Source organism: Dicentrarchus labrax, unplaced genomic scaffold, assembly GCF_905237075.1.
Source record: "Dicentrarchus labrax unplaced genomic scaffold, dlabrax2021, whole genome shotgun sequence".
Classification (NCBI taxonomy): Eukaryota; Metazoa; Chordata; class Actinopteri; family Moronidae; genus Dicentrarchus; species Dicentrarchus labrax.
Window position 1 is genome coordinate 6,011,930 of NW_026136722.1, and position 24,319 is coordinate 6,036,248.

Here is a 24,319-nt window from a genome sequence, read left to right on the forward strand (position 1 = left end):
AGGGAACAGGGGGTACTAACTTTCCATTCCATGTATGCCTGTCAGTAGCAAAAGAAAGATAAAAGAAGAAAGAATAGAGGGAATGGAGGAGTAATGCAGGAACTGAGGGATGAACTGTTGTGTAAGATTTGCATTTTAAAGGATTATTGGCTCCTCACTAAGAGGATATGCTTTCACACACATGCACAGACACACAATCTCATTTTTTAGAACAAAGATATTAAAATGCAGACCTTCACTGCAAAAATTCCAGCAAAGTGCCAGCACCTGTTACGCATGAATCATCTCATAGTTAGGAGAATAGCTGATCATTTGGTCCTGATGCCCATTTAGCCTGACTTCCACAAACTAAAGTGGTTAAAACAGGGTACTGTCCCCTAAGGCCAATTTGTACTACAGGAGCAAACACGACACTAATTATAATGTCTAATCTTAGGTGTGTGTTTGTGGGCGAGTGGCTTTGGTGGGTGTGTGGAGGACGGGGCTTGTGTGGGTTGTAATAAAGAGAACATACAGTCTGCTGAACAGTCTTACTTTCAATGGTTGAGCTATAATGAATGTGTTAATGTGAAAAGGCTTGTGCACTCATTGCAATAGAGACATCATGTGGAGAAATTGTGTAATAGCACCATGTTTTAACATGCATCATCAGTGTAACAGTTTTAGAGGAAATTCAGGGTTAGTCTGTGTAATTAAAGGAGTAATTTTTATTATTTAGTAATGCCAAAGTAATTTAATATAGCAGTTCATCTTGTAGGCTATAGATAGTCTACCCATGCTTAGGGGTAAGGGAAAAAGTATCCCAATAATAATCACATTGTTATTTTAATTGTAGTAAGTAAGTTAAAACCTTTCCATGAAATGTGTGAGATGATAAAAGAAGACTGATGAATCCAACCTTTTTCCCCCTCTCATTGCCGGTTTATTAGGGACGCATCCACTTAAAAAGGCATATAAACATAAAGCAAATGAACATAAACAACAACCATCGACATGGACCCAGTCTTCCATGACCAGGTGTTATAAAGTGTTTTATGATGCTCTTGTTTCATCTCCCATTATGATTAATGTAACTGTAAATGTGAATCGTGACTGGTTGATTTCCGAGGCGGAATGAATGGACAAAGGGGGGGGGCGAGGAAACTAATGAATGAATTGAACAAACACACGTCGTGTGCCTACGTCATCTATTCCTCCGCGGAAGGATATTTTCAGTGAGAAGTGTAGTTCCGGGATCTGGAACTACTTCTCAGGATTGCAAAGGGAAAACCTTTAAAGGGTGTAAGGATACAGCGGAGCGACACGTCGCTAGCAGGTGCACAACGCAGGGAAATAACAAATACGAGGCGAAAGATGCCATAGCATATGGTGTTTCCCCGTTTCCACTGACAGAAGACACGTCCGCCTCAAACCGTAACCTTGTGCTTTCACGAGAATAATGTCACGGTAAGTTATGCGAGCAGGCTATCATTGTGTGCAACTGTTAGCTTAAGGCGAAAGGTAGCGTGTATAGCTAACAGCTGACAACTCACTGAATACATTAACATTATGTTGGTCTCTGAGACAGATGTTAGGAGTTTTAGCAATTCGTAAGCGTATCTTATCATCACGCTGCTCATTCGTATGTAGCAAACATTTGTAAATAAATGTGAATGTTGTCAGCCAAGTAAGGTTTCCATTGAAAAATGATCTCTTGCTCATTTTCTAGTCTGTTGACTGGACCTGACGTCAGCTTGGGTTTGACGTATCGTTAATTTATGCCGAGCATGAAGCTATCTATAGGGTCACATGACTTATACGCATTTACGTGCAAGTAAGGCGAATACTGAAATATCAAGCGATATTTTTTGCTTTTGTAACGCGTGGGTCCAATAAACAACCTTATGATAAGCGTTAGCCTTTCTACTGACTGGTTTAACAGTGACACATCCAAATGGGATGGAAGCTGCAGAAACTATCTTTATGTTCCACCTTAAAACTTACTCCTATTCTGTGTGTACTCTAACCACAAATGTCAAATCCAGGTGAGTCACTTGTTGCTGTATATAATCTAATGTCTTATGGCTTGGAACAAATAGAGCTTTGGTTCAACTTTAAACTAGAACGATGAAGAGCTATAAGTTGTTATAAAGCTCCTGTCCCCTGCAGAATGGTCTTTGTATCCTACAAATGTGGGTTTTTTTTTTTGTTTTGTTGTTTGTTTTGTTTTTGTTTTCAATGTCTGGAGGAAGTGACATTGCCGTTCACCACATTGGCACACGCCTCAGTGTGTAAGTGACTCTGTGAATGGATAGATGTGACGCATGGATGTGTATGAAAGAGAGGGAGAGAGTGAGAGAGTGCTGTCTGCCAAAGAGAATGAAGGACTGTCTATCATCATTCAGACAAAGCTACCTCGGCGGTGCACGAAGCAGTGATTGTCTGACATACGTGGCTGTGTAGGTGGGCGTATTCACAAGAGGGGAACATGAGTCACCATTGTTGTGGTTACTGTGAGGAGCAACTGGAGGAAGTGTATGGGAAGGGGAGGGTCGGTGGGGCAGCCCGACAAGACAAACTCAATTTTCAAGGTAAAAACAAGAACTTCCTCTGCTTTTGTAAGAGGAAAGGTTTTACCCTGCACACACACACTTGCCCTGTCTATACAGCAGGATGTTACACGTTGTTTTACCTGCAGCCGGGTGTTGACCAGTGTGTGCAAACACAGGTGAGCACAGCCGCACCTCAATAATGGGAAAAGATCTCCTTGTGTTCACAGAAAGATAAAACTTCTAATTATAGACCCAGCCAAGTCCTCTGTTAAGAACCAAAAGGGATTTGGTTTCTTCATGGTGTTTCTGGGAGTTTCATCCATCCCTGTGACAAAATCACAGTACCAGATAATGTGCTTGCTTGCAATAGACTAGTTGCACAGCAGACATTTAGGCATTTCATAGCAGGAAACTAACAGATGTATTAATGATAGCTGCATACCACTTCCTGCTTTTGTGCGTGTTGTTTCACTGTCACCGTAACTGAGACACTTGATGGAATTGAACTGTGTCCACTTGTCTTTTTCCGGCTTAGACAAGACAAAATGTCTGCTATGCAACCGGTCCTTTGATAGCAGTAGCTGTAATGAATGGAGTTAGGTTTTCCAATAGATACTTTATTTACTGTACCTCTCCATGCTGATCAGTGCCTGGCAGTTGTTGACTTTACCCTGCACAAGTTTTAGATGTTCCACCAAATATCAGTCCTCCATCGAAGCTCAACTGATGCTTTCTCAGCTTCTTCTTTGTTATTGTGTATTTGTAATCGGAGTACCTAATCTGTATTAGGGTTGGATGATGGACTTTGAAATTATATACATTTGAAACATGTCAGGTTTTTCTGTCCATACTGTGGTTGCTGTCTCTTCAATATCTCTGGTTGTATTTGGCCATTGTGGGAATTATTGAGCAAGACTGCTTATGAGTTTTGAGTCACAGTGACAATGTACAGGCCTGTCTTTTAAGTCCATAAACACTTCTACTGTGAGGTCCTCAAAGTTCATTATAAAAAAAACTTGAGACAGAACACTGAAACAGTTAGTCTAACAATGAACAATATTAAAAGGTAGTAGTAATAATAACATCAAAATTATTTTCCAATATGATCTGTGGTTGCCCAGTTCAATTTTGCAATTGGATTGTCAATATATGCAACAGTTTGCAGGAGGGCTTCAGTTTTGTTGGTTTTCTTGGCAGGTGATTAAACTGTCAGTGTTCTTGTAAAGGAGCAGCTCCAAAATCCCAGTGTTCCCCTGAGCTACACACAGAGCTAGCCTGAAAGTACTTGGCCATCCTCCAAACCTCAAATTGATTTCTCATCTCTCTTAAGTCCTAAATCCCTCTTCAGATGCTGCAAGCCTGCTGCTGGAATGAATCATTTTGGCAGGTTGTTCGCATGCTGGAGAGCCTCTTTTGCAGGTTATGGTTGTTGTAGTGTTGTGTTTGTCTGTGTATGTTTTGTATGTGGTTAATCAGTGCTTACATGCCAAATGTCCCCTCTCAGGATACTTGAATGTGAACATGAAAGCAAGATGTCACGAAGTTCTAAGCATCCAAATTTCCTCCCCCCTTAATTGATGTAGAAACTTTGGCTCTTGCTCAAATAATTGGTAGGGAGTATCCAATAATCAGGGGATTTGTGTATGTGCTCAGAACATATTTGGACAGCAGCACATTTGTTGTTGGCATTTTGGATCTGCATTCTTTGGCTCAGACTGCCGGCTTTAATGTGCAGCACATGTTTGTAAAGCTACAGTTTTATTAAATTAAATGGTCATTCAAATGTATAATAGCCTGCAGACCAACAGGCTGCTCTGAAATTGCATTAATGAAATAAAATCCAATTTTTCCATTATATTAATACGTTTATAATGTATGTGGCCAAACACACTGTACACGAGAGTGTAACCTCCCTATGGGAGCTGGTCTTCTTCAGTGAAGTCTGCCATGTTGAACCACCATGTTTCTACAGTAGCCCAGAATGGACAAACCAAATGTTCACATTCGCACATTTCTCTGCCTTTTTCTTCCTTTTGTGCTTTGAAAGGGGGTATGAAGCATCCCACACACTTTGGTCTGTCATTGTTTTATGGACCTTTTTTTAAATAAGTCATTGGAATTGTAAAGGGTCACTTTAACATTGGGTTTGCCCTACAATAAACCTAGTTTATTAAATACAGTATCAAACATAAGGAACAACAAGAACCCTGCAAATAAAAATTGCTAGTTTTAGTGTACAATAGATGATGTTGTTAGGGCTCCTATGTTTTAGGGTCATATTAGAAACGGAATTCTCATAAAGAAAAAAACAGTTCACTAGATGAAAAAAGTAAACAGTAGACGTTTGTGATGAATTCTTAAATAAAAGCTCTCCTAGTGTCCTCTCAGAATGTTTGTTTGTTTGTTCTTTTTGCCCCAGCAAATTTACTTTCTCAAAATAGAAGTGAAGTAATTAAACTCTGATAAGCAGAGAAGTCATATGGCCACGAGAAGAGACACCAGAATGTCCCTCTTTGTCTCTCTCAGTATCTCTTTCTCTCTCACTTTCTGTAATTGGGTAAAACCTCAGTGATGCTGGAAGAAGGAACTTTGCTTTGTTACAGGAATGTTGGACATATTAGACTTCCTCATTGTTTAAGGTACTTTTCACAATTTCTTTGAAAAAAATGACAGAAGGCAGGTTTAGGGAAGATGTACTGTAATAACTTGAAATGAAGAAGAGAGAGTAGCCGGGGCATAAAATACGGGACTTAACCAGAAGGACATTGCATGTCATGTGTTACTTTGCCTTGGCCAGATTGCCTATGCAACAACTAAGTCAACCATATCCTTGATGCTGACTAACCAGATGTCTTTATCGCAGTTATAAAGAACCTTTATCCCGAGAGCAGTGCTACAGTCTCACATTCACCCACAAATGCACGGGGCACTGACATCTGGAGCACTTTGCGGTTCAGTGTCTTTCTCCAGGACACTTCCTCTTGCTGTTGAGATAATACTAGAGTTGAACCACTAACTGTTTCTCTTCCTCTGGCCTTTTTACAGAACGGGTTCTATCTGCTGACGTCCTTTCTCCTGAGTGACTGCGATATTTGCACATAGAAGCCGCTCACTCTGCGACCAACAAAATGTCAGGTAAAGATTTGTTTCAAAAAGCTCTCCATCAGAAGAGGGATATTCTGGTTATCAGCAAGTATTATTCATGTCCGCTAATACACAATGACCTTGGCTTACTGAAATAACACAAATCCTTAATATTTGATTAATTCTTTTCAATCTTATCTTTCTGTTTTAGGAACCTACACACCCGCCCCTGGTGGGCCATTCTCTGCTCTCACCCCAAGCATGTGGCCCCAGGACATTTTGGCCAAGTACCATCAAGTGAGGATGTGACTTCAAAAGTTGTTTATCTTTGAACCTTCAGTAATAAGCAGAGAATGTCTTGAGTATGACTATTTTGAAATGAGAAACGAATGCTCATATAGACAACAAACAACAAAAATGCCACAGGAGCTTTGTCCTCATGTGACTGCTGATCTGTTGTGTTAACTGAAATTAAAAATGCTCAGAAAAGCCACTGTGGCTATTTTCAGTACGGTCTTTCACAATCACCTCTCCACTACTAATGAAATGCATGTTATTTGTTTGTTTTTATAGAAAGACTCCCCAGAACAGCCTGAACTCCAGTATGATGAGTTTGGCTTCAGAGTGGACACTGAAGGTAATGTCTTCACTCGCATGGACACACACACTCATACATATGCCTCTTCTTCTGTCCTCATTCCATTTTTCCCACTCCAGTAAAATTCCTGAATCCTAGTCAGCAAACATAAATAGACATCTTCATATCTGAGCACAATGGCTACATTATGTACACAAATTGAGTCACAGTCTCAGAGCAGTGACTGCAACTAACTGGGTTATTCTTACCATTTTTTCTACCCAGTTTTGCCAAGGACTGTTCGGTTGGAGTCGTTTTAAACGCTGTTTCCTGCACTTAAATGATCCTTTTTGTCCAGCAGCAGTATATTTTCTGCAATCAGCTGATTGTTGATTGATTTTAATGTTGGCTTTTATTTTTCCTTTATAGTTAGTTAACATGCACGTAACAAAAACTTGTCAGTGGTTAGGAGTACAGTGTATGTCTCTCATTCAGGGAGTTCTATTTTTGGCTTTGTTATTTAACCACTTGTCTCTTATCCAGGCACTTTCCCCTCACTCACTTCCTGAATTTTTCTCCTCATGTATTCCCACTCTAAAGATTGCTTCCCCTTTCCTTCCATGTTCCTATCATGCTTGGTTATATTACTATAATTGTCCAATTTTCTAGTCTCAATTCTAGAGGTGTCATGGTGCTTACTTATGTTTGCGTTCTTTGTAATCAAACTACGAACACTACTAAATCCTGATATATTACACCCCCCTCTCTCAGACGGTGGGAAGTCCAGGTCCTGGCTAGGTACTGAAGGCTCACCCCAGCGTGAAGACCCCCAGCAGCGATTGCGCTGGCAAGCCCACTTGGAGTTTACCCACAACCACACAGTGGGTGACCTGACCTGGGAGCTCATTGATCCAGTCCTTTCACGCTCTGAGCGCCTGCGTTCCTTGGTGCTAGGTGGCATACCTCACAGCATGAGGCCACAGGTAAGTAGACTTGCTCAGCATGGGAGAACTATTTGTGTCATTATTGAGAGTGTTGCAGATAAAAAACCTTCCCGAAGTGGCCTGTCAATTTATTGACACATTATAGTGATACAGTTTCCTTCAGAATATTTATATTTATTACTTCTCCAGCTTCAGTGCTTTACATATACTCTGTCTGTTAGCTATGGATGCGACTGTCTGGAGCACTACAGAAGAAGAGGACCTCTGAGATCTCTTACAGAGAAATCGTTAAAAACAGTTCCAGCGATGATACCACCACAGCTAAACAGGTAAACTCCATAGCTACTGAACATGTACCCAAATACAACCCCATTGCCGTTAGCACACTAATATTACTTCTTGAGAACGTGCAGAAATAATTTTCAATAAAAAATTATAACATATTATGAATGGAATAAAATCATCTTCATTTGGCATATTTACATGGAAGGAATACGCTAAAAGACTGTTCTCCGTTAACTTCTGTCTCTCAGATAGAGAAGGACCTGTTACGGACTATGCCAACCAATGCGTGTTTCTGTAGCCTGACCAGTGTCGGAGTGCCGAGGCTCAGACGGGTACTGAGAGGCCTGGCCTGGCTCTACCCAGACATTGGGTACTGTCAGGGCACTGGCATGGTGAGAACACAAATATGCACAGATACTGATGTCACCACAAACAATTGCACAACACCAGCCAGCTGACTTAACACACATGTACACACAGTTGTAGTGGCACTGTGCATTTCATCTTCACAACCCACCCCCACACATCTTCCCAGGTGGTTTCCTGTCTGCTGCTCTTTCTTGAGGAGGAGGATGTGCTATGGATGATGTGCGCCCTGATTGAAGACCTCCTCCCTCCATCTTACTTCTCCTCCACTCTGCTGGGCGTCCAAACGGACCAGAGGGTTCTCCGCCAGCTTATTGTTCAGTACCTGCCAGCCCTCGACCGCCTTTTGCAGGAGCATGACATAGGTAAGGATGGCTATAAGGAAAGATGGTGACAGTGTGGAGCTTTGGGTCGAAGAGGCAACATGGGCATTTAATGAACATTATATTACCCACCACATTTCAGCCTTCTGCTGTACATTAATTAAAAAAAGATAATTGTTGTGACTCATTTTGCTGGTGAATCACATCTTCTGAATCAATGTGGGTGTTAAAATGACTAAAAACTGTGAACGGTATACAGTATGTAACCCCCCCTTTTTTTTTCCATCCAGAGTTGTCGCTGATCACACTGCATTGGTTCCTGACATCATTTGCCAGTGTCGTGGACATTCGCCTGCTCCTTAGGATCTGGGACCTGCTCTTCTACCAGGGCTCATTGGTGCTCTTCCAGGTTACACTGGGCATGCTCAAGATCAAGGTATTAGCACTACACCACCTACAGTTTACTTTTTGCTGAAATTGTGACTTATTTTATTGTTTTGGTCTCTCGGTGTGTGCTGAATTGATTTTCTTCTATAGCAGATGATGCTTTATTTTTATTTTATTTATTTAAAGGTCATGTTACAGCAATTAATGCCAACAGACTTTATTCTCTACTACAACTAGAAACCATCCCAGACCAAATGTTTATTGGCTACTTCTACTATTTAAAAAAAAAACCTGCTTATGTTGTGGATTAATCCTTGTGAAATGTACTCCTTGACCCCAGGAGGAGGAGCTCATATCATCAGAGAACTCTGCGTCCATTTTTAATACTCTATCAGACTTGCCAAGCCAGCTGAGAGATGGGCCTGCAGTTCTCGGGGAGGCTATGAGACTAGCAGGGACGCTGTCCCAGGAAACACTGGAAGCTCACCGACACAAGCACTTAGCCTACATCCTAAATGAACAGACGCAGCTCAACAATGGAAACAACACAACACTCAACACCAATCTCAATAAGGTCAGTCGTTGTAAAATTTGGAAGTGGTGTGAAGTATCAATTATGTGTCCTAGGTTTTTATTAAAAATGAATAATTTATGCATAATAAATGCATTTATATATGTTCAGGTGGTGAGGAGACAGTCCCTCCGCAGGAAGTCTACCCTGAGCTCCCTGCTGTTTGGGGAGGATGAGGCAGAGGCCCTGAAATCCAAGAATATTAAACAGACAGAGCTGGTGGCGGCCCTGCGAGAGGCCATAGCCCGCACTGCAGAGCACTTCCACTGTCTGGACCCACGTCACTCTAGTTCTGTGAGTTCACACACTGCGGCACAGGAACAGTGTGGTATATGTCCCCTGTGGACTATAAATCAACCAAAAGCAGCATTCAGTATGGATACCTCCATCCATTTTGACCTTACTTCTCCCATCTTGTTTCTCTAGGACTTGACTCCTGACTACTCCATGGAGAGTCATCAGCGAGATCATGAAAACTTTCTCGTGGTGTCTCGCAACCGACGGAGACGGGCAAAGGCTTTGCTGGACTTTGAGCGACACGATGACGATGAACTGGGCTTCAGGAAGAATGACATTATCACTGTAAGTAATGAGTCACAGAAACAAAACACTGTTTATTGTAGTTTGCACCATGTACACACACTGTACATACTCCCTTATCTCTGATTCTTCTTTCTTTTTCAGATCATCTCACAGAAGGATGAACACTGCTGGGTTGGAGAGCTCAATGGCCTTAGAGGTGTGTTCTTATGTATCTACCTTCATTGCCCTCTGGATAATTGCTTTTTCTATAATCTTACAGCTCATTTGACATACATTATCTGTGGCTCTTTGTAACAGGTTGGTTTCCGGCTAAGTTTGTGGAGATCCTAGATGAAAGAAGCAAAGAGGTATGGAAGCAGTTAATAATCAGCTTAATAAGACATAAGTGTTTCTATGGACTCTTATTTGCCCATTAGAATATTTGTCAGTTTTTATCTTTGTTTCTTCACATTCCCCTTCCAATATCCTGATTATTAATTCATAGTGTCCTAACCAGTGATTGATGCTTTTGCGTCTTTTCCCAGTACTCATTAGCCGGTGATGACTCTGTGACAGAGGCAGTGACAGATTTGGCTAGGGGCACACTCTGTCCGGCCCTAAAGGCCATCTTTCAGCACGGTCTCAAGAAACCATCTATCCTAGGAGGGCCTTGTCACCCTTGGTTATTCATAGAAGAGGTGGGGAAGCTTTTTTTTTTTTTTTTTTTTTATTCCAAATGGCACCATATTGCACACAAATTCACCATGGAATTTAATCGTTCTTTGTCCTTTTGGTTTTCTTTCAGGCGGCCAGTAGAGAGGTAGAGAGGGACTTCAACTCTGTCTACTCCAGACTGGTGCTCTGTAAAACCTACAGGTATAACCGTTATCAACATGGGTGTTGTGGGTTATAATTACAATTACTTTGAATATGTATGCCAGAATGATAAGGTAACAATTCATTCTGTTCTGGTATCTACCAGGTTAGATGAAGACGGGAAAGTACTAACACCAGAGGAGCTGTTATACAGAGTAAGTGAGCATTTAATAGAAATGTATAAAAAAAAAAAAAGAACTGTAAGTCTGTTTTTATTAAGTAGTGGGAAGGCCCAGTGAGGCCTTGCCTAAATTCAGCAGTCTGTAAATGGAATGAATGTTATTGGAAGTGCATGAGCGCCCTCTGTCTGCTCTATCCAGGCGGTGCAGTCAGTCAACATGAGCCACGACTCAGCACACGCTCAGATGGATATCAAGTTCAGGTCTCTTGTCTGCGTCGGCCTCAAGTGAGTTTCCAAGACTGATACAGATACATAATTGATATCAACACAGTCACTCTGAGCATAGTATCTTAATATATTTCTAACCCACCAGTGAGCAGGTGCTGCATCTGTGGTTGGAAGTGTTGTGCTCCAGCATGGCTGCTGTAGAAAAATGGTATCACCCTTGGTCATTCCTCCGCAGTCCTGGATGGGTGCAGATCAAGTGTGAGCTCAGGTAAGAAACACTTTACTGGTTACTGGTAATGGTTAAATACAATAAGCTGCTTACACACTCAGTACTGAATTCCTGTTTGCTGGCAATATTACGTTTTTTTGGGGGGGGGTTTTTAGCACAAACATGAAACAAAAAGGGAAGTTGTGTAACTAATAAAACAATAATAACCATTCTACTTTTGTTGTCTCTTCAGGGTCTTGTCAAAGTTTGCCTTCAGCCTCTCCCAAGATTGTGAACTACCTGACAAGAAAGAGGTGAGCCAAGGAGATTATTCTAGCATCCGCATACAGAGCAGTAGTAAGCAAGTCTAACTATTCAAAGAGAGCATATTAAGTATTCAGGGGGTGAAAAACTTTATGACTTTATGCTGTTTCAGAAATCCGCCATTCTGAAAGCAGAAACTATGGATGTGCTGGTTAAGCATCACCTCTTTAGTTGGGACCTCTAGGTAACACGTCATCTATGAGACTGTAGATGCTTTAGTCAGTTAGTATAGTTCCTAGTTTACTTATCGGCTGATTTCATACTAGTATATAGATAGTATATAGAGTAACCTTATCACACAAATCAACTCACCAAGGTAACATTTTCAATAGAACTATGGTTGTCATAGCATCACTTTGCTTCAAGTTGCTATTGCCCAATCAATACTTTCCAATGCCTATGAGTCTCTCTGGTAACAATTGTTAATCACCATGTATCAGCTCTTCAGTAGATGCAGTGGTATGGCAAAAACCTGTGGCTCTCTGTATAGTAAAACTGTAAATCACCTCTGGCCAGACTTCAGTCAGTGATGTCAGTTTTTTTGCATCAGCTATCAAAGACAAAATGCATATTTTAAAACTTCTGATTAGTGTTGGGTGTTGATTTTGTCTTTTGGGTAAAAGCTGTCCATATTTCATCTCTTTTCCAGGAGAAGGAGCAGAGACCCCTTAAAGAGGGAGTGCAGGATATGTTGGTAAAACACCACCTCTTCAGCTGGGATATCGATGGTTAAACACAGCAAAATGACGACTGAATCCTATCCTGTCATGCATCACGTGTGTATTGGATGTCTCTTCACCTGTTTCTTACTGTCAATCATGAATAAGACACAGTTGTCTGCTACTGTAAGTGACTACTTTACAGACCCCATCCATCACATCACCTTTCAGCATTGGACAGTGGTGACACCGTAATCATTACTCCAAGACTCTCATGTCCTCATAAAGGTCGACCAGTTTGTATATGCTGAAGCATATACGTGTGGATTAAGGTGCATACTTTAATTCAGACCCAGTGTAGGGGGTTGCACTACATGGATAAAACTATATATACGCAAGTAGGAAGTGCTTTTCGAGTGCATCTTTGTGTCTGAGTCAGATGTACAGTCAGTTCTGTGTCTGTTAAAATACATCACCACGATAAACACTGGACCTTTTAACATGGTCCTAAATTCCACATTATCCTGTATATTTCCAAATATTTAGACCAAAACAGAACATTCCTAAATATGGAGCTATAAAGTTACAAATTATTTTTGAGAGGACTGCTACTTACCTCAAGATCATGAACTCCACAAAATATTTCATTATATTATTATACCGAGTAAAGCCTTTTCAAATTGTAATACAAGACTATGGGTATGTGTGCTACCCTAATAGTGGTAGTGAACAGTCTGCACTTGTATGACATATTGTAAAATGAAGCAGATAAATACTTTTGTGTTAGAATCTACAGTAAATAAATGTTAAATATAATTTGTAATGTTTTTTTTGTATATGAAGTAAACACAACTGTTGCTTGTGAATAAATGTGCCCTTGCAAGTTAGAGCAATTCAGCATAGGACTGTATCCTTCTTAGTTGTCATGCTGAGTTCCAATCTGCCCTTTAGTTTTGACTTAAAGCTGCACATACATTAGAAAATAGGGAATTTTCCGTTTATTTAGTCTGTTATAACTGTTCATTTTTCCTAACGGTGACCTGTATGTGGAGACTGAAGGTTCATATGTTGACAAAACTGAATTACTTTGAGTATTTTGTGGTGCACAGATTTTTTTTTTTCTTTTTTTTTTTACAACTCAAGTTTATGTACACTTGTTACAGTTTTAACAGGGTAGTTTTTGAAAACTTTGCAGATAGCAAAGGTTTTGTTGTTTTGGTTGTTATTCCTGCCAAGCTAATTAGATCATGCCGGTGGGTGTCATGTTCTGAAACTCTTGAGAATTATTTGGACTTGTATTGTTAACTGTAACTTTCCCATGTGCAGAAAACATAATCAATTAATTTTGTGATTTTACGTAATCGTAGCTATTGTAGCCTGTGTAAATAACATTATATTGTCAATAATATACAATTGAAATGCAGAAGAATATTCTGCTGTCTGGTGTCTACTCAAGCCAGCCAATAGTTGCCACTTTCCAACTGTAACATGTGGAACAGACAGAAACTGAGACTACACAGCAAATAGTATATTGAAGGAAAAGAAAATAATAAACATACTGAGAACTCATCCAAATATTTTTCCACAGTAAAGAATTACACAGTGTTAAGATTTTTAATATGTAATGAGGAAATATGAGACAAATTGACATTTAGAAAGACAAGTACTGTTGAAAAGTACTGTTACTGTTCAGTAAAGCTTGTTTATTAATGGTCAGTTCTTTAGCGGCAAAGTGTGTTTAAAATGTCACAACATGTTAACAGCAACAGGCCATAACGCATGGGGTACTAGAGTTACAAGTAGCACCACAAGTACTGCATGTCTTATAATCAAGAGCAACTGTTGGAGTGACAAGATAATGTGCTGTATTTGTCTGTACTAACACTATTGGTATAAGGTTTGGAAAATGGCTGACTGACAGTGGAAGCATGGTAGATACTACTGAATCTAAGAGTGCAAGTGATAGTAGGTTGAAAGATCTAAGACCATCCAAGAGTGAACGTTCTGCATGTATGCCAAATAAATAACTGACAATTATAAATTGCAACAGCTCATATTTTCCATATATCTAGAATTTGAAATCACTACGTGCCCTCTGCTACATTCATTTATGATTTGCATACATTTTGTACAATAATGGCATCTTTCCAATCAGAGCACAACTAACAGCTAATTTACATATGCAGTATAAATAGTACAATTAATGTTTTTCATTGCAAATACACAGGGAATGCATGGGGGAGTTTCATTTATAGCTGCTCATATTGGTACTGGACCCTTGTTTTGGGTTTAGCCTCCCTCCCTCCAACTGACATTAAGCCAGAGGACTGAACTGTAGATTTCATAGACACATAAATTATGGATAAAATTAAATCATCAACCTGAGTGAGGCTAACCTCAGAAACCACACTGCTTACCATCACACAAACCAATCCAAGTGGTAAAGGCAGAGACATTAAAATGCATTACGGGTGTATGCCCTTTGGTGTGGGACATACCCCTTTGTGTTCCCTTTTTAAAAAAACAACTGTAAGCCCTGGTGTAAAAAGGCAAGGCGTAATAAGAGTGAGGAGTGTCTTACTCCAAACATCTGTATCCTTCATGGTTTGTGGAATGAAGACACTTGGTGGAGTGATAGCAGAGAGGGAGGTTTACAGGGGACAAGAGAGGGTAGTTCAGCAGCCTCCTATTCCCGATGAGGTGGGAGCTGTTGGGGAGTTGGTGCTGTTGTTCTGGCTTTTTCCTTTGTGCCTCTGGCCACCCCTTCGCCTTCCACCTCCTCCAGACTTTGGCTGCAAAGGGGAGGGAACAAAAACACTTGATAAACTTGCATTTGGAGTATTTCATATTCCAAGCAGCTATTAAGACAAAAAGAGCATGACCAAAAAACATTGACTAAATGTATCAAGAAACCAGACTGCCAGGCTATCTTGCTAAGCAAAACACAATCTCTAACCCTTTACCTTGTTCTCTTTGTTGCCCTCCTTTATCTGAGGGTCTTCATCTCCCTCTCCCTTAGGAAGCCAGCCACGCAATCAAAGGAGAGGGAGAGTGTGAGAAGCAGTGTTGTGACGTGACACAGTTAAAGTTTAGGATGAAAAAGACCAAAGCAGGATGTGTGTGGGGAGCAAAGGAAAGAAAAAGGGAGGACACAGAAGTTAATACATTAGAAAAGAGTGGCAATGTTAAGGCAAGTACACAGTAAAAGGCAGGAAAAACCAAAGAAACAACCAGACTAAACAGCACATTTTTATTGGCTTACCGGTTGTGTCGCGTTCGGGCCTGCTGATTGTGCTATCGTTGCTACATCATCACCGGCTGCCATGGTGCCGTCCTCTTTTCGGAGTGGTGCCTTCTTTGTAGGCTGCATTTTGATTTGTGGAGGTTTGGAATTTGACGGCAAATTATTGGTGGATTGCAACAGCTGGAAGGAATGTGAGTCAATAATTTAGCCTCAGTGAGATTTAAAAAAACAGATTTATGCTCAATTAAAAAGCTCATTACAACAGCAAATTGCATATCTCAGCCTGATCCCTTTCTGAATAGGATGTTCACAGGGGACTATGTAGACTAATTAATACCAAGGATTGCCCTATAATGACTATTTATGGTCAATAATTTCTACAAACATTTTGCGTTTGACCAAGGTAATGATGTTTTTTTTTCTTCTGGTCCTTAACCGATCTTAAAAGGCAAGTGTGTAACATTTAGTGCTGATTCAGACCATATCAGATGCCGGATTTTGAATGGGGCTAGTGTGTTCAGGCTGCGGCGGTGGGGGGTAATCATGGACCAACTATGATTCTACCAGCCGTGTCCTTGCTTGGCTTATGCCTTGTAAATGAAATGAATCATTCCATTTAATTAAGGCTTTAGACACTGGAACATTGTAAAGCAAAAGTACGTGTCTTTGAACTTTAATTTGGTCAGTACTGTGCCCCCCACCACTCAAACAGTCCTTGATCTTACAGAAGGCTCTGTTACCTTGGTGATGGTGCCCACAGCCTTGGTGCGTCCCTCCCTGAACACCAGCCTCTGGTCGCAGTGCAGGTACTCAGGGGTCTTGATGAAGCGGAAGTGGACTGAAGCCTTGTCCCCTGTCCGTAAGCAGTCCCGGTTCATAGACAAGATGGTGGCCGTCTGCCTTATGCTGCCACAGTGGACTGAGTGGTGGGTGAGGACAGAAAGGTGATTGGATAGAGCAAAAGAAAGACTGGGGAAAAATGAATTTGACCATTGAGAGCACCGTTGGTCAGTGTCCTGTACTTCTATCAAACTCCATGAGGGTACAACTCTTGAGAAAATGATCTTGTACAAATTGTCTGTTATTTGAGAAACCTCTAATCATTTGAACCAAGCAACAATTAGGAAATATTAAATATTATTTAGAGAGTTGGCCACAAATCTTCAAGGCAGTCAAATGTTCAATCAATAATATAAAGGCACAGAAAATGTACTTTTTCCACCCCCAACTCCCTGACACCTTTCTATGTCATTGTTACCTACCCATGGCCTGGTATCTGGGGGATATCGTAGTGGGATGGTGCAGTACCAGGATCTCTGCCTCAAACTCCCATGTGGCCTGTGGGCACAGCCTTGGGGAAACCATCACCATGCCTTTCCTTATGGACGAACGCTTGATCTACAGAGAGTCGTGATAGGACGGACACATGTATCAGATCAGTGGAGAGTGAAAAAAGGTATAGGAAACAAGGGAAAATAGTGTTGGGCAATAAAACGGATGGACCATTATACTGGTGTTAATTTCGTGTATGTTAGTTTATAGTGTTTATACAACTATTTATACAAATATATTTACATTAAAATTTTTGGTATACTTTTTTTAATTTTAAGGTTTTGTTTTTACTACGTTACCGGTTGCACAATAAAAATCGTTCACATTCTGCAAACACAACTGCATTAAAATGTTTTTATATATTCTATGTACTACTGACAGTAGAAAGCCACTATATAAGCCCAGTCATTCTGTGAAATATCGTAAGAATCTTAAAAAATACTGTCATAAATGATTTACCATACCGTCCAGCACTATATTTGAGACAGTTAATTCATTATTTAATCATAACGCACAAAACAATTATGCAGTCCCAAAGTTTCCCCCTAGATTCTGTTCTCTTCCTACCTTTTTGAGAGCAAATGAGGCAGTCTGGCCACCTCTGACCTCCTTCACAGGCATTCTCTTGCGGTGGATCGATTTGACAGCAATGGGGATGAAGCTGCCCAAGGGATCCGGCCCTAGTAGCATTGTGTCATTCAGACGTATGAGTCCACGTAAAGTAGTTCCTGATACTACTGTTCCCACTCCCTGAGACATAAACACAACACATCCGGTGGTTTAGATAGCACTTGGTGGGATCTGTTCTGTATGCTGTGTGAGGTTTGTACCTGTAGCGTGATATTCCTCACTTAAAAGACCATTGTGTAAGATTTAGGGCTATCTTGCAGTGAAGTTGTACATTACAACCGAATACAGAAATTACTACAAACTGAATACCACTCGTCTTCCAAACATGTCGTAGAAACTACAGTGGCTGTGAAACAATGAAAAATGGCGATTCAACATGGAGGACTCCATAGAAGAAGACCTGCTCCTTCTACAGGTAAAAACAGCTCATTCTAAGGTAACAAAAACACAGCAGTTCTCATTTTCAGGGGATTATACACTAATGAAAACATACCTATGAATATTATATTCCACTTCCACTAGATTCTCTTAAATGTTACACAGTGGACCTTTTTAAGAAATCCACAGTAAAATGCATTTAGTGGTAAGAGTTTGTCATTGGTTAGAGTACCGGTACAGAGTAGGTGTCATCTATCTGAAACTCAGCGGGCTGGTCGTCTCGGTAGGAGGTCCTGGAGGAAAGCAGGTTGAGGAACATCTTGAGCAGGTCCATGTTCTCTCCAGTCACATTGGAGATCTGAAAGATGGGACACATCCTGCGGGGACACAACACACACGCAGCGGTTTGCAAAGTAGCATTTTCATTCACAGTCTGAGTCAGGCTAGGACAGATTTAGTAATCTAGATCTAGTTCTTTTCTCTCTCAGACTTAACAACCATTGTCCCAAATTAAATTCTTTTTTTTCATTCTACATAATGAATATAGTTCAATAACTTTGTTTCAGTGACTCAGATCACTTAATTGACTCACTCTGTTCCCTGCACTTATATATGAATAAAGTTTTTTGTTTTTTTTAAATCGTGTATGTGTTTGGCCACAATCAGTTTTCATTATTTTTTGATCCACTGGTTGAGTTACTGTTTCTTGTTTATTTCTAACTGTTAGATCAATAAATGCATCAGGGGAAACCGCAGTGGAAATTCAAACCTGTTATACCTGATTGGTATACAGCACTGACAATTTACATACACACACACTGTAATTATTTAGCCAAATTAACACAAACTCACTACAGGGGAGTAAAAGAAAAATCTACAGATGAGGAAGCAGATCAAATAAACTATCTAAATATTTACAAACTCAAATGAACTATTTACATAAAAGCTAAATGAACATAGTAATCCAGAGATTAATAGTGGGAGAGAAGCTCAAAACATGCCCTACAAGCCACACCTACTGAGTGCCTGTGCTCGGCTCAAGAGGAGAGGGAGAGACCCTCGTGCTATTAGCAGAAGAGCCGTGGACTGAGATCACTCTGAGCAGCACGCATGGGAATAATCTTATATATTTCTCGCCTTTTCCCTGATGAACTGAATAAATCCTTAGATTTGGCGCTAATCCCCAAATTTCTCTGTCCGTCTGTCCCAGACACTGTATTTCTGTGTCCCTGGTGCTATTTGTTTTGTCCCCAAGACAATAAGCACTGTTAGTACCTCTCCGAACTGAAGTTTGAAGCCGTGACTATGACGTCGTCCTTGTTCTGCACCAGGACAGGGATCTTCCTACAGCCGGGCGACTTCAGTAACCTCTGGAGCAGCTTCAGTGTCTCTGTCATGAGCAAAGGAAATACACAAGACTTACAGAACATCAACATGTGGTGCAACACAAAATAACAACACATTAACAAAGGAAGCCTTTATGCATAATAACTTTTCTTATTCGATAGATATTCGTTAGATTGTTTTCACATTTAAGAGAGAAATATAATTCAGGGAGTTGTAGAAGGGACTCCAGAGGACTGACCTTGCAGGATGTTGGCTGGACACATGTCTATCTTGGTTACCACTACAAACACAGGCACATTCAGGGCTAAGGCCAGGCCCAGGTGCTCTTTGGTCATCCCTACAATACCTGCATTACTGCCCACCTGGTGAGGCAGAGAATAAAAAGTGTAGATAATTTAATTTAACTTAATTTCATTTTAAAGAAACAGTGAGAAATTTTGTTTGTTTTTTTACATTGTGGATGCTGTAGACGTTTGGTTAAGTTATACAACAGATAAGAGTTTAATCCAAAGTTTAAATGTTTCACATATTTATAGATGCACATATGAATAGATATAGATAAAAACAATACATGTAGACATTTTCATAGTTGTTTTTTTAATATGGCACCCATTCATTGTATTTACTGGCATAATGCCAATTTCATATTGCCCACACACACCCACACACAAATACACACAAAAAAAAAGACTCCTCCTTCCTGACCATGAGCATGCAGAAGTCTGGTAGGTGTCCAGTCATCCCAAATACAGTTGTCTTGAGATATTTCTCATGGCCAGCCAGGTCGATGAAAGTAATGACCTTGGAGGACTTCTCACAGATTTTGGTCCAGTCCAGGCTTCCTCCGTGACTATCTGGTTTGTTCACCACCTAGGGACAGACAGAGAGGGGTGGAGATATAACCACAGCCTCCATACCCTCACTACCTCTATGTGCTGCTTTACAAATTGTAAGCAAGTTGTTGTTTCCCATCTCTCCCATGGTTGTTGCCAGTTTCTGAGGGAGGCTGCCAAGTACTACAGAAGTTTGTTGGCTAAATAACAAGTATCCAGTACTGGTCAATAGCCCCTGAGCAAGAGCACCTAAACTCCAATTTATAATGGTGTTTTTATGTGCTACTTTAGCTGGTGCACTTGGATCATGCTACATTCACTACTTTACTTTTTCTGGATTCCATCCTCTTCAGTCCCATTACCTCTGCTCCTTCACCTCTTGTACAGATAAACCTGCTTCACTTCATTAGTTACTGTTAGTATTTCATTCAGAATGTCAATTATTATTGAACACCTCATCATATAAACAAATCTAATGCTTTAATAACATCTACTCTCTCAGAAGCATGACAGCCAGTAGACTTCTCTGCTCCGCCTCCTCTCTACCCCTCACCTGTCCCTCCTGGTCAAAGCCCAGGATATCATTGCCCACACTGCTGGTCCTGCCACTCTCCATCTCGTGTTTGTGTCTGAAGAGCTTCTGGCGGGCAAAGCCCCTGCCATTGTCCAGCTCTCCGTGCGTTAACACTCCCAGCAGAGTACTTTTACCGGCATCTACGTTGCCCACCACTGCAACCCTGAGGGATAGAGGGGTACCAAAATATCACCAAAGCTGTGCAAGGAAAGCAAAACTTTCTCATGTCTCTTTGAAGAAAACACCAATGTAGTGAAAAAGAAAGGAACAATAAGTAAAGCTGTAAGTATTGTGAGTGAGATCTAATGCTGAATCATACCCGTGACCCCTTTTTATTCATATCTCTGATCACTCACCTGACCTCCAGGAAGTCTAGCTCACCCACACGCCGGCGGATCAGATAGTCACGTACCAAACCGGCAGCCTCATTGCGCTCCCGGAGCGGAATAAGGTCAGCGTCCACTTGCTCACACATGGAGTGCACCGTGGCTACTGAGGCATCCATATCCTTTTCATCCAGACCCCAGTCACCACCATCTACAACAGAAAAATGGAGAGAGAAGAACAAAAGGTGGACATGCTGATTTGTCCGGGGTTTACTTTGGCACAGATTGACAAAAAAAAATTGGAGAAATGGGAGCAATTGTCCAAAACAGCTCAAGATAATAGAAATAATCAATAGTTTAAGTAATCACAGCATGTGAGCGGTTTGTGTTTTTCTTACCTGAGCCCATGCCAACCACATAGATGGTCTCTCCACATCCCTCTTCCATCCTGTCCCGTAGCTGGCGAAGTAACGAGTCATACTGCTCTCCATTTGGGCTCACAAGTGCCAGCTATTGGGTTTGTAAAGGTGGGGGTGAAAAAGGAAACAAATAAATTGGTTATTGTTGGAGTTATGACCATTACTGAATGATTGTTACATAATAGATGCATAATCAAAGCAAATCCTTTATCCAATCAGTGAACCATTAACCGTTCCAATGTTGGTGGTGATTGCGCCAACTGTGGTTGCTTTAAAGACTTCAGAGTACATTTTTCATTTAGTTAAGACAACTCTTGTATTCAAAATGTGGGCCACAGTAGAAAGTAAACCTACAGGCAATAGCAGGTTCAAAGGCTGCTCTCTACACACAAATGCAGCTGTGTCTTTTCCCATGAAACACATCAAGGTTACATGTGAGCACAACACTATTATGGCTGTTGATATAGATTACCTAAAAAGCTCCATTATGCCAGTACCACAGTAAAAGTGCTTCATACTGTTGACTAAGATTTAGTTAGTAACTAGGGATGCATAAATTGCGATCTTTCTATATAAAATAACAATTTGGCCGATGTCTTACACCAATGTATTTATTAATTTGTCCTTCTGTGCCAGGGAAATTAAGAAATCTCCAAAGATAAGCATCTCTGCCTCGTTGCAGCTTGGTCTGTTTCTCTTCTCTTCCAAGATGTAAGATGCAGAGCTGAACAGCTGCTCACTGTCCATGCTGCTGCATGGGGCACATCTGTGTTTGTGTGTAATTTGTGCCAGTGCTGGAAAACGGATGTGATTATTTCTCCAGTATCCAAGTTAGAAATAACCACCACAACATTTAGCCAGTGCAAAATAGATGTGACACAACAGATAAACATCAGCCACTGATGTCATGAATACCGTATTATTTGGTGGTAGGCTGATATATTAGCGAATCCCTAGTAGTAACAAGTAAAATACGACCGAAAGCATTGCCCTCTGCGTTTAATTCTGTAGACAATGTAGAGAAATGTGAGAAATGTTATGGTGGTTTTACCATGTGTTACAAATTAAAACCGTTTAAGCAGTATTACCTGCAAATACCTGTCACCTCTATGACATTAGATTAAAGCTACAATTAAGAAAACTATTTACTTTACCTGGAAAAGGTGTATAATATGACTTTTTTGTTTCACTATTAAGCCAAACGGTACAGGGATGTCCCTGGAAACCCTGGTTACGACAGTGTTATGCTAAAACATATGCACCTGGAAACAAATTGGTGGTGCTACAGAAGCATATCACGGTTCAGTATCATTGTGCCAAAAGGCGCACAGGGTATAATATCTACAGAGGTAAATCAAAGTATATTACACAGCTTATCAGAAGCTGACAGACATATGAAATTGACAGGAGCCAAAGGTGACCAAGGGACCGCCTCCCTGATGCAACTCTGTGCAATCTATGGGGAATGTAATACCATTGTAGTGTGTAATTTGACCCTTCTGGACCCAAACCTGATTGCTGTCACTCTCATGCAAGGTGACATCATTGTAAAACTCTTTCTCATTCGACAAGTGTCTATACTCAATAGCTACTTCTAGCAAATCAAAAAAGTATATATGTCTACAGCCCTTATGTTGTTTTCTTTACCTACTTTGTTTCCCTGTATTTCATCAGCCTGTGTGTGTTGTTGTTTTGGGTTTAACTCAACACATCATGTCAGTGTTGTGTTTTGTTTGACAACAGGGTCGTTGGTGTTGCGCTTCCTTCCTTCTGGCTGTCGCTGTATCATCTGATACGGCCAACAAGAGCCAGGCTGCGGTAGCATATGGTGCAATGTGCTTCGACTGATAGGCGACTAATGTTAACGTTAGGTTAGGTTACGCGCTAAAGCATCAGCAGTGGAGCTAGCGTTAGCCACAGCTAGCTCTTTTATTTAACGTCAGCAAAAGCAATCCCCCTGGGTCCAGAAAGTCAGTCGCGTATACTATCTGGTACTAACTATAAAGGTACTCAGTGGCTGCAGTACGGACCAGCGTTCAGTGTTTTGTAATTACATAGTTACATACAATACACACAGCATTTGTTTCATTCATTCATCCCTAATAGTGGCAAACGTTAGCAAGTGTTAGCTTGACAGCGCCTTAATATCCAGGGCCTAGCTTTACCTTGTTGGTGAAGTCAGCCCCACGGTCCTCGGGCTCGCCATTCATCATGTCCCCGTCGTCGAAGCACTCGTCCGCGGCGTCGTCCCCGCATCCTCCCCGGTCTGGAGCAAATATACTCGCGGGGACTAAAGCGTCCGCCAGCGGTATGGAGCCCGGGCTTATACCTGGCTCATGCGCCGCTGCTATTGATGCCATTTCTATGCCAGCCTTGCAGTAACAAATGTTCAAGCTGGCAACCAAACACACACACACACACACGCACACACTAGACACACACACCAAACCAGCACACCGCGGAGCTCTTCACGTTAACGTCAGTTAGCTGTCCCGCTTACAGATACGGCCTTAAGTGTATAACCTCACTGTAGCTGACATTACAGTAACATCCTACATGTACATACACACCGTCTGTGTGCACTCAAGCCATTTAAAGATAAAACTGCCACCATTTCATCAATATGAATGAGCATAGGTACGCCCTCTTTACGTCCTGTTCACCAATTGTGTTTAAGTCACTGTGAATATGTTAGCAGTGGACCAATGCCAGCGAGGGGGTCGTTCATATGATTACAAGGTGGACCAGTCCTTCATCGGGCAGCTGGCGTTGTATTGTTTGTGTGATGGTGTAACCACAGTGTAATGCTCCTGCACTTCTGCTGATGTAATGCAATGTTGTTTTGGGCAATGTATTATTAACAAAGTTTTCTATCATAATTGAAATATAGGTTGTGTTTCACCGTTCCTATAAAACAAATCTTAATCTGTCTCCTTGTTGAAGTGTATTGACAAACCAGGCAGCCAGGTTTCTTAGGAAATATTTAAAGTTTTAGTGATAGTGTAGTTAATTATAGCAAAATGGTTTGACCAAAGTTGGTGACTAAAGCAAGTAATGCTTTTATAAAAATTAGTGACAGAATAGGCATCTTCAAATTATTTACTTCATAGTTATGGCTATATTTCATCCTGTCCTTCATCATCAAGATTGGTACAGATTGAAGCAAAATGCTGATTTCTTTCTGTTAACAATGGGAAATGCTGTTTAACTTGTGATGACTGAGATAAACT

The 24,319-nt window shown here is 40.9% G+C and overlaps 2 protein-coding genes across 4 annotated transcripts; one reads left to right on the forward strand and one right to left on the reverse strand.

The window, feature by feature from the left end:
* The first annotated feature begins 1,264 nt into the window (after positions 1 to 1,264).
* Positions 1,265 to 14,047, forward strand: sgsm3 (small G protein signaling modulator 3). Of its 2 annotated transcripts, none has more exons than XM_051387767.1 (21): positions 1,265 to 1,446; positions 5,577 to 5,666; positions 5,827 to 5,912; positions 6,189 to 6,252; positions 6,964 to 7,175; positions 7,358 to 7,465; positions 7,670 to 7,813; positions 7,957 to 8,152; positions 8,401 to 8,546; positions 8,838 to 9,071; positions 9,180 to 9,362; positions 9,495 to 9,650; positions 9,753 to 9,807; positions 9,909 to 9,958; positions 10,136 to 10,288; positions 10,396 to 10,466; positions 10,573 to 10,621; positions 10,787 to 10,872; positions 10,961 to 11,083; positions 11,277 to 11,337; positions 11,997 to 14,047. In XM_051387767.1, exons 2-21 carry the CDS (start codon positions 5,660 to 5,662, stop codon positions 12,078 to 12,080), a joined length of 2,268 nt encoding a protein of 755 aa, XP_051243727.1. In that variant the 5' UTR covers positions 1,265 to 1,446; positions 5,577 to 5,659; the 3' UTR covers positions 12,081 to 14,047. The 2 variants fall into 2 exon arrangements, with proteins under 2 accessions (XP_051243727.1, XP_051243728.1); XM_051387768.1 differs by lacking the exon at positions 11,997 to 14,047 and adding an exon at positions 11,460 to 11,546.
* gtpbp1 (GTP binding protein 1) lies at positions 13,607 to 23,708 on the reverse strand. Of its 2 annotated transcripts, XM_051387769.1 has the most exons (14): positions 23,255 to 23,708; positions 21,069 to 21,180; positions 20,701 to 20,881; positions 20,324 to 20,507; positions 19,643 to 19,807; positions 19,176 to 19,299; positions 18,866 to 18,980; positions 17,823 to 17,967; positions 17,150 to 17,332; positions 16,513 to 16,648; positions 15,991 to 16,169; positions 15,269 to 15,430; positions 14,970 to 15,020; positions 13,607 to 14,798 (listed from the first exon to the last, which is right to left on the reverse strand). In XM_051387769.1, exons 1-14 carry the CDS (start codon positions 23,447 to 23,449, stop codon positions 14,682 to 14,684), a joined length of 2,049 nt encoding a protein of 682 aa, XP_051243729.1. In that variant the 5' UTR covers positions 23,450 to 23,708; the 3' UTR covers positions 13,607 to 14,681. The 2 variants fall into 2 exon arrangements, with proteins under 2 accessions (XP_051243729.1, XP_051243730.1); XM_051387770.1 differs by lacking the exon at positions 14,970 to 15,020 and having other exon boundaries at positions 23,255 to 23,707.
* Positions 23,709 to 24,319: the final 611 nt, after the last annotated feature.

Coding starts and splice junctions, on each gene's coding strand:
- sgsm3 (XM_051387767.1), top strand. Junction 6,253..6,963: donor CTTCAGAGTGGACACTGAAG/GTAATGTCTTCA, acceptor CCCCTCTCTCAG/ACGGTGGGAAGTCCAGGTCC. Junction 8,547..8,837: donor TGGGCATGCTCAAGATCAAG/GTATTAGCACTA, acceptor CCTTGACCCCAG/GAGGAGGAGCTCATATCATC.
- gtpbp1 (XM_051387769.1), bottom strand. CDS start 23,449: ATGGCATCAATAGCAGCGGCGCATGAGCCAGGTATAAGCCCGGGCTCC. Junction 18,981..19,175: donor TCCAGCCAACATCCTGCAAG/GTCAGTCCTCTG, acceptor TGCTCATGACAG/AGACACTGAAGCTGCTCCAG. Junction 16,170..16,512: donor CCCCAGATACCAGGCCATGG/GTAGGTAACAAT, acceptor CCCACCACTCAG/TCCACTGTGGCAGCATAAGG.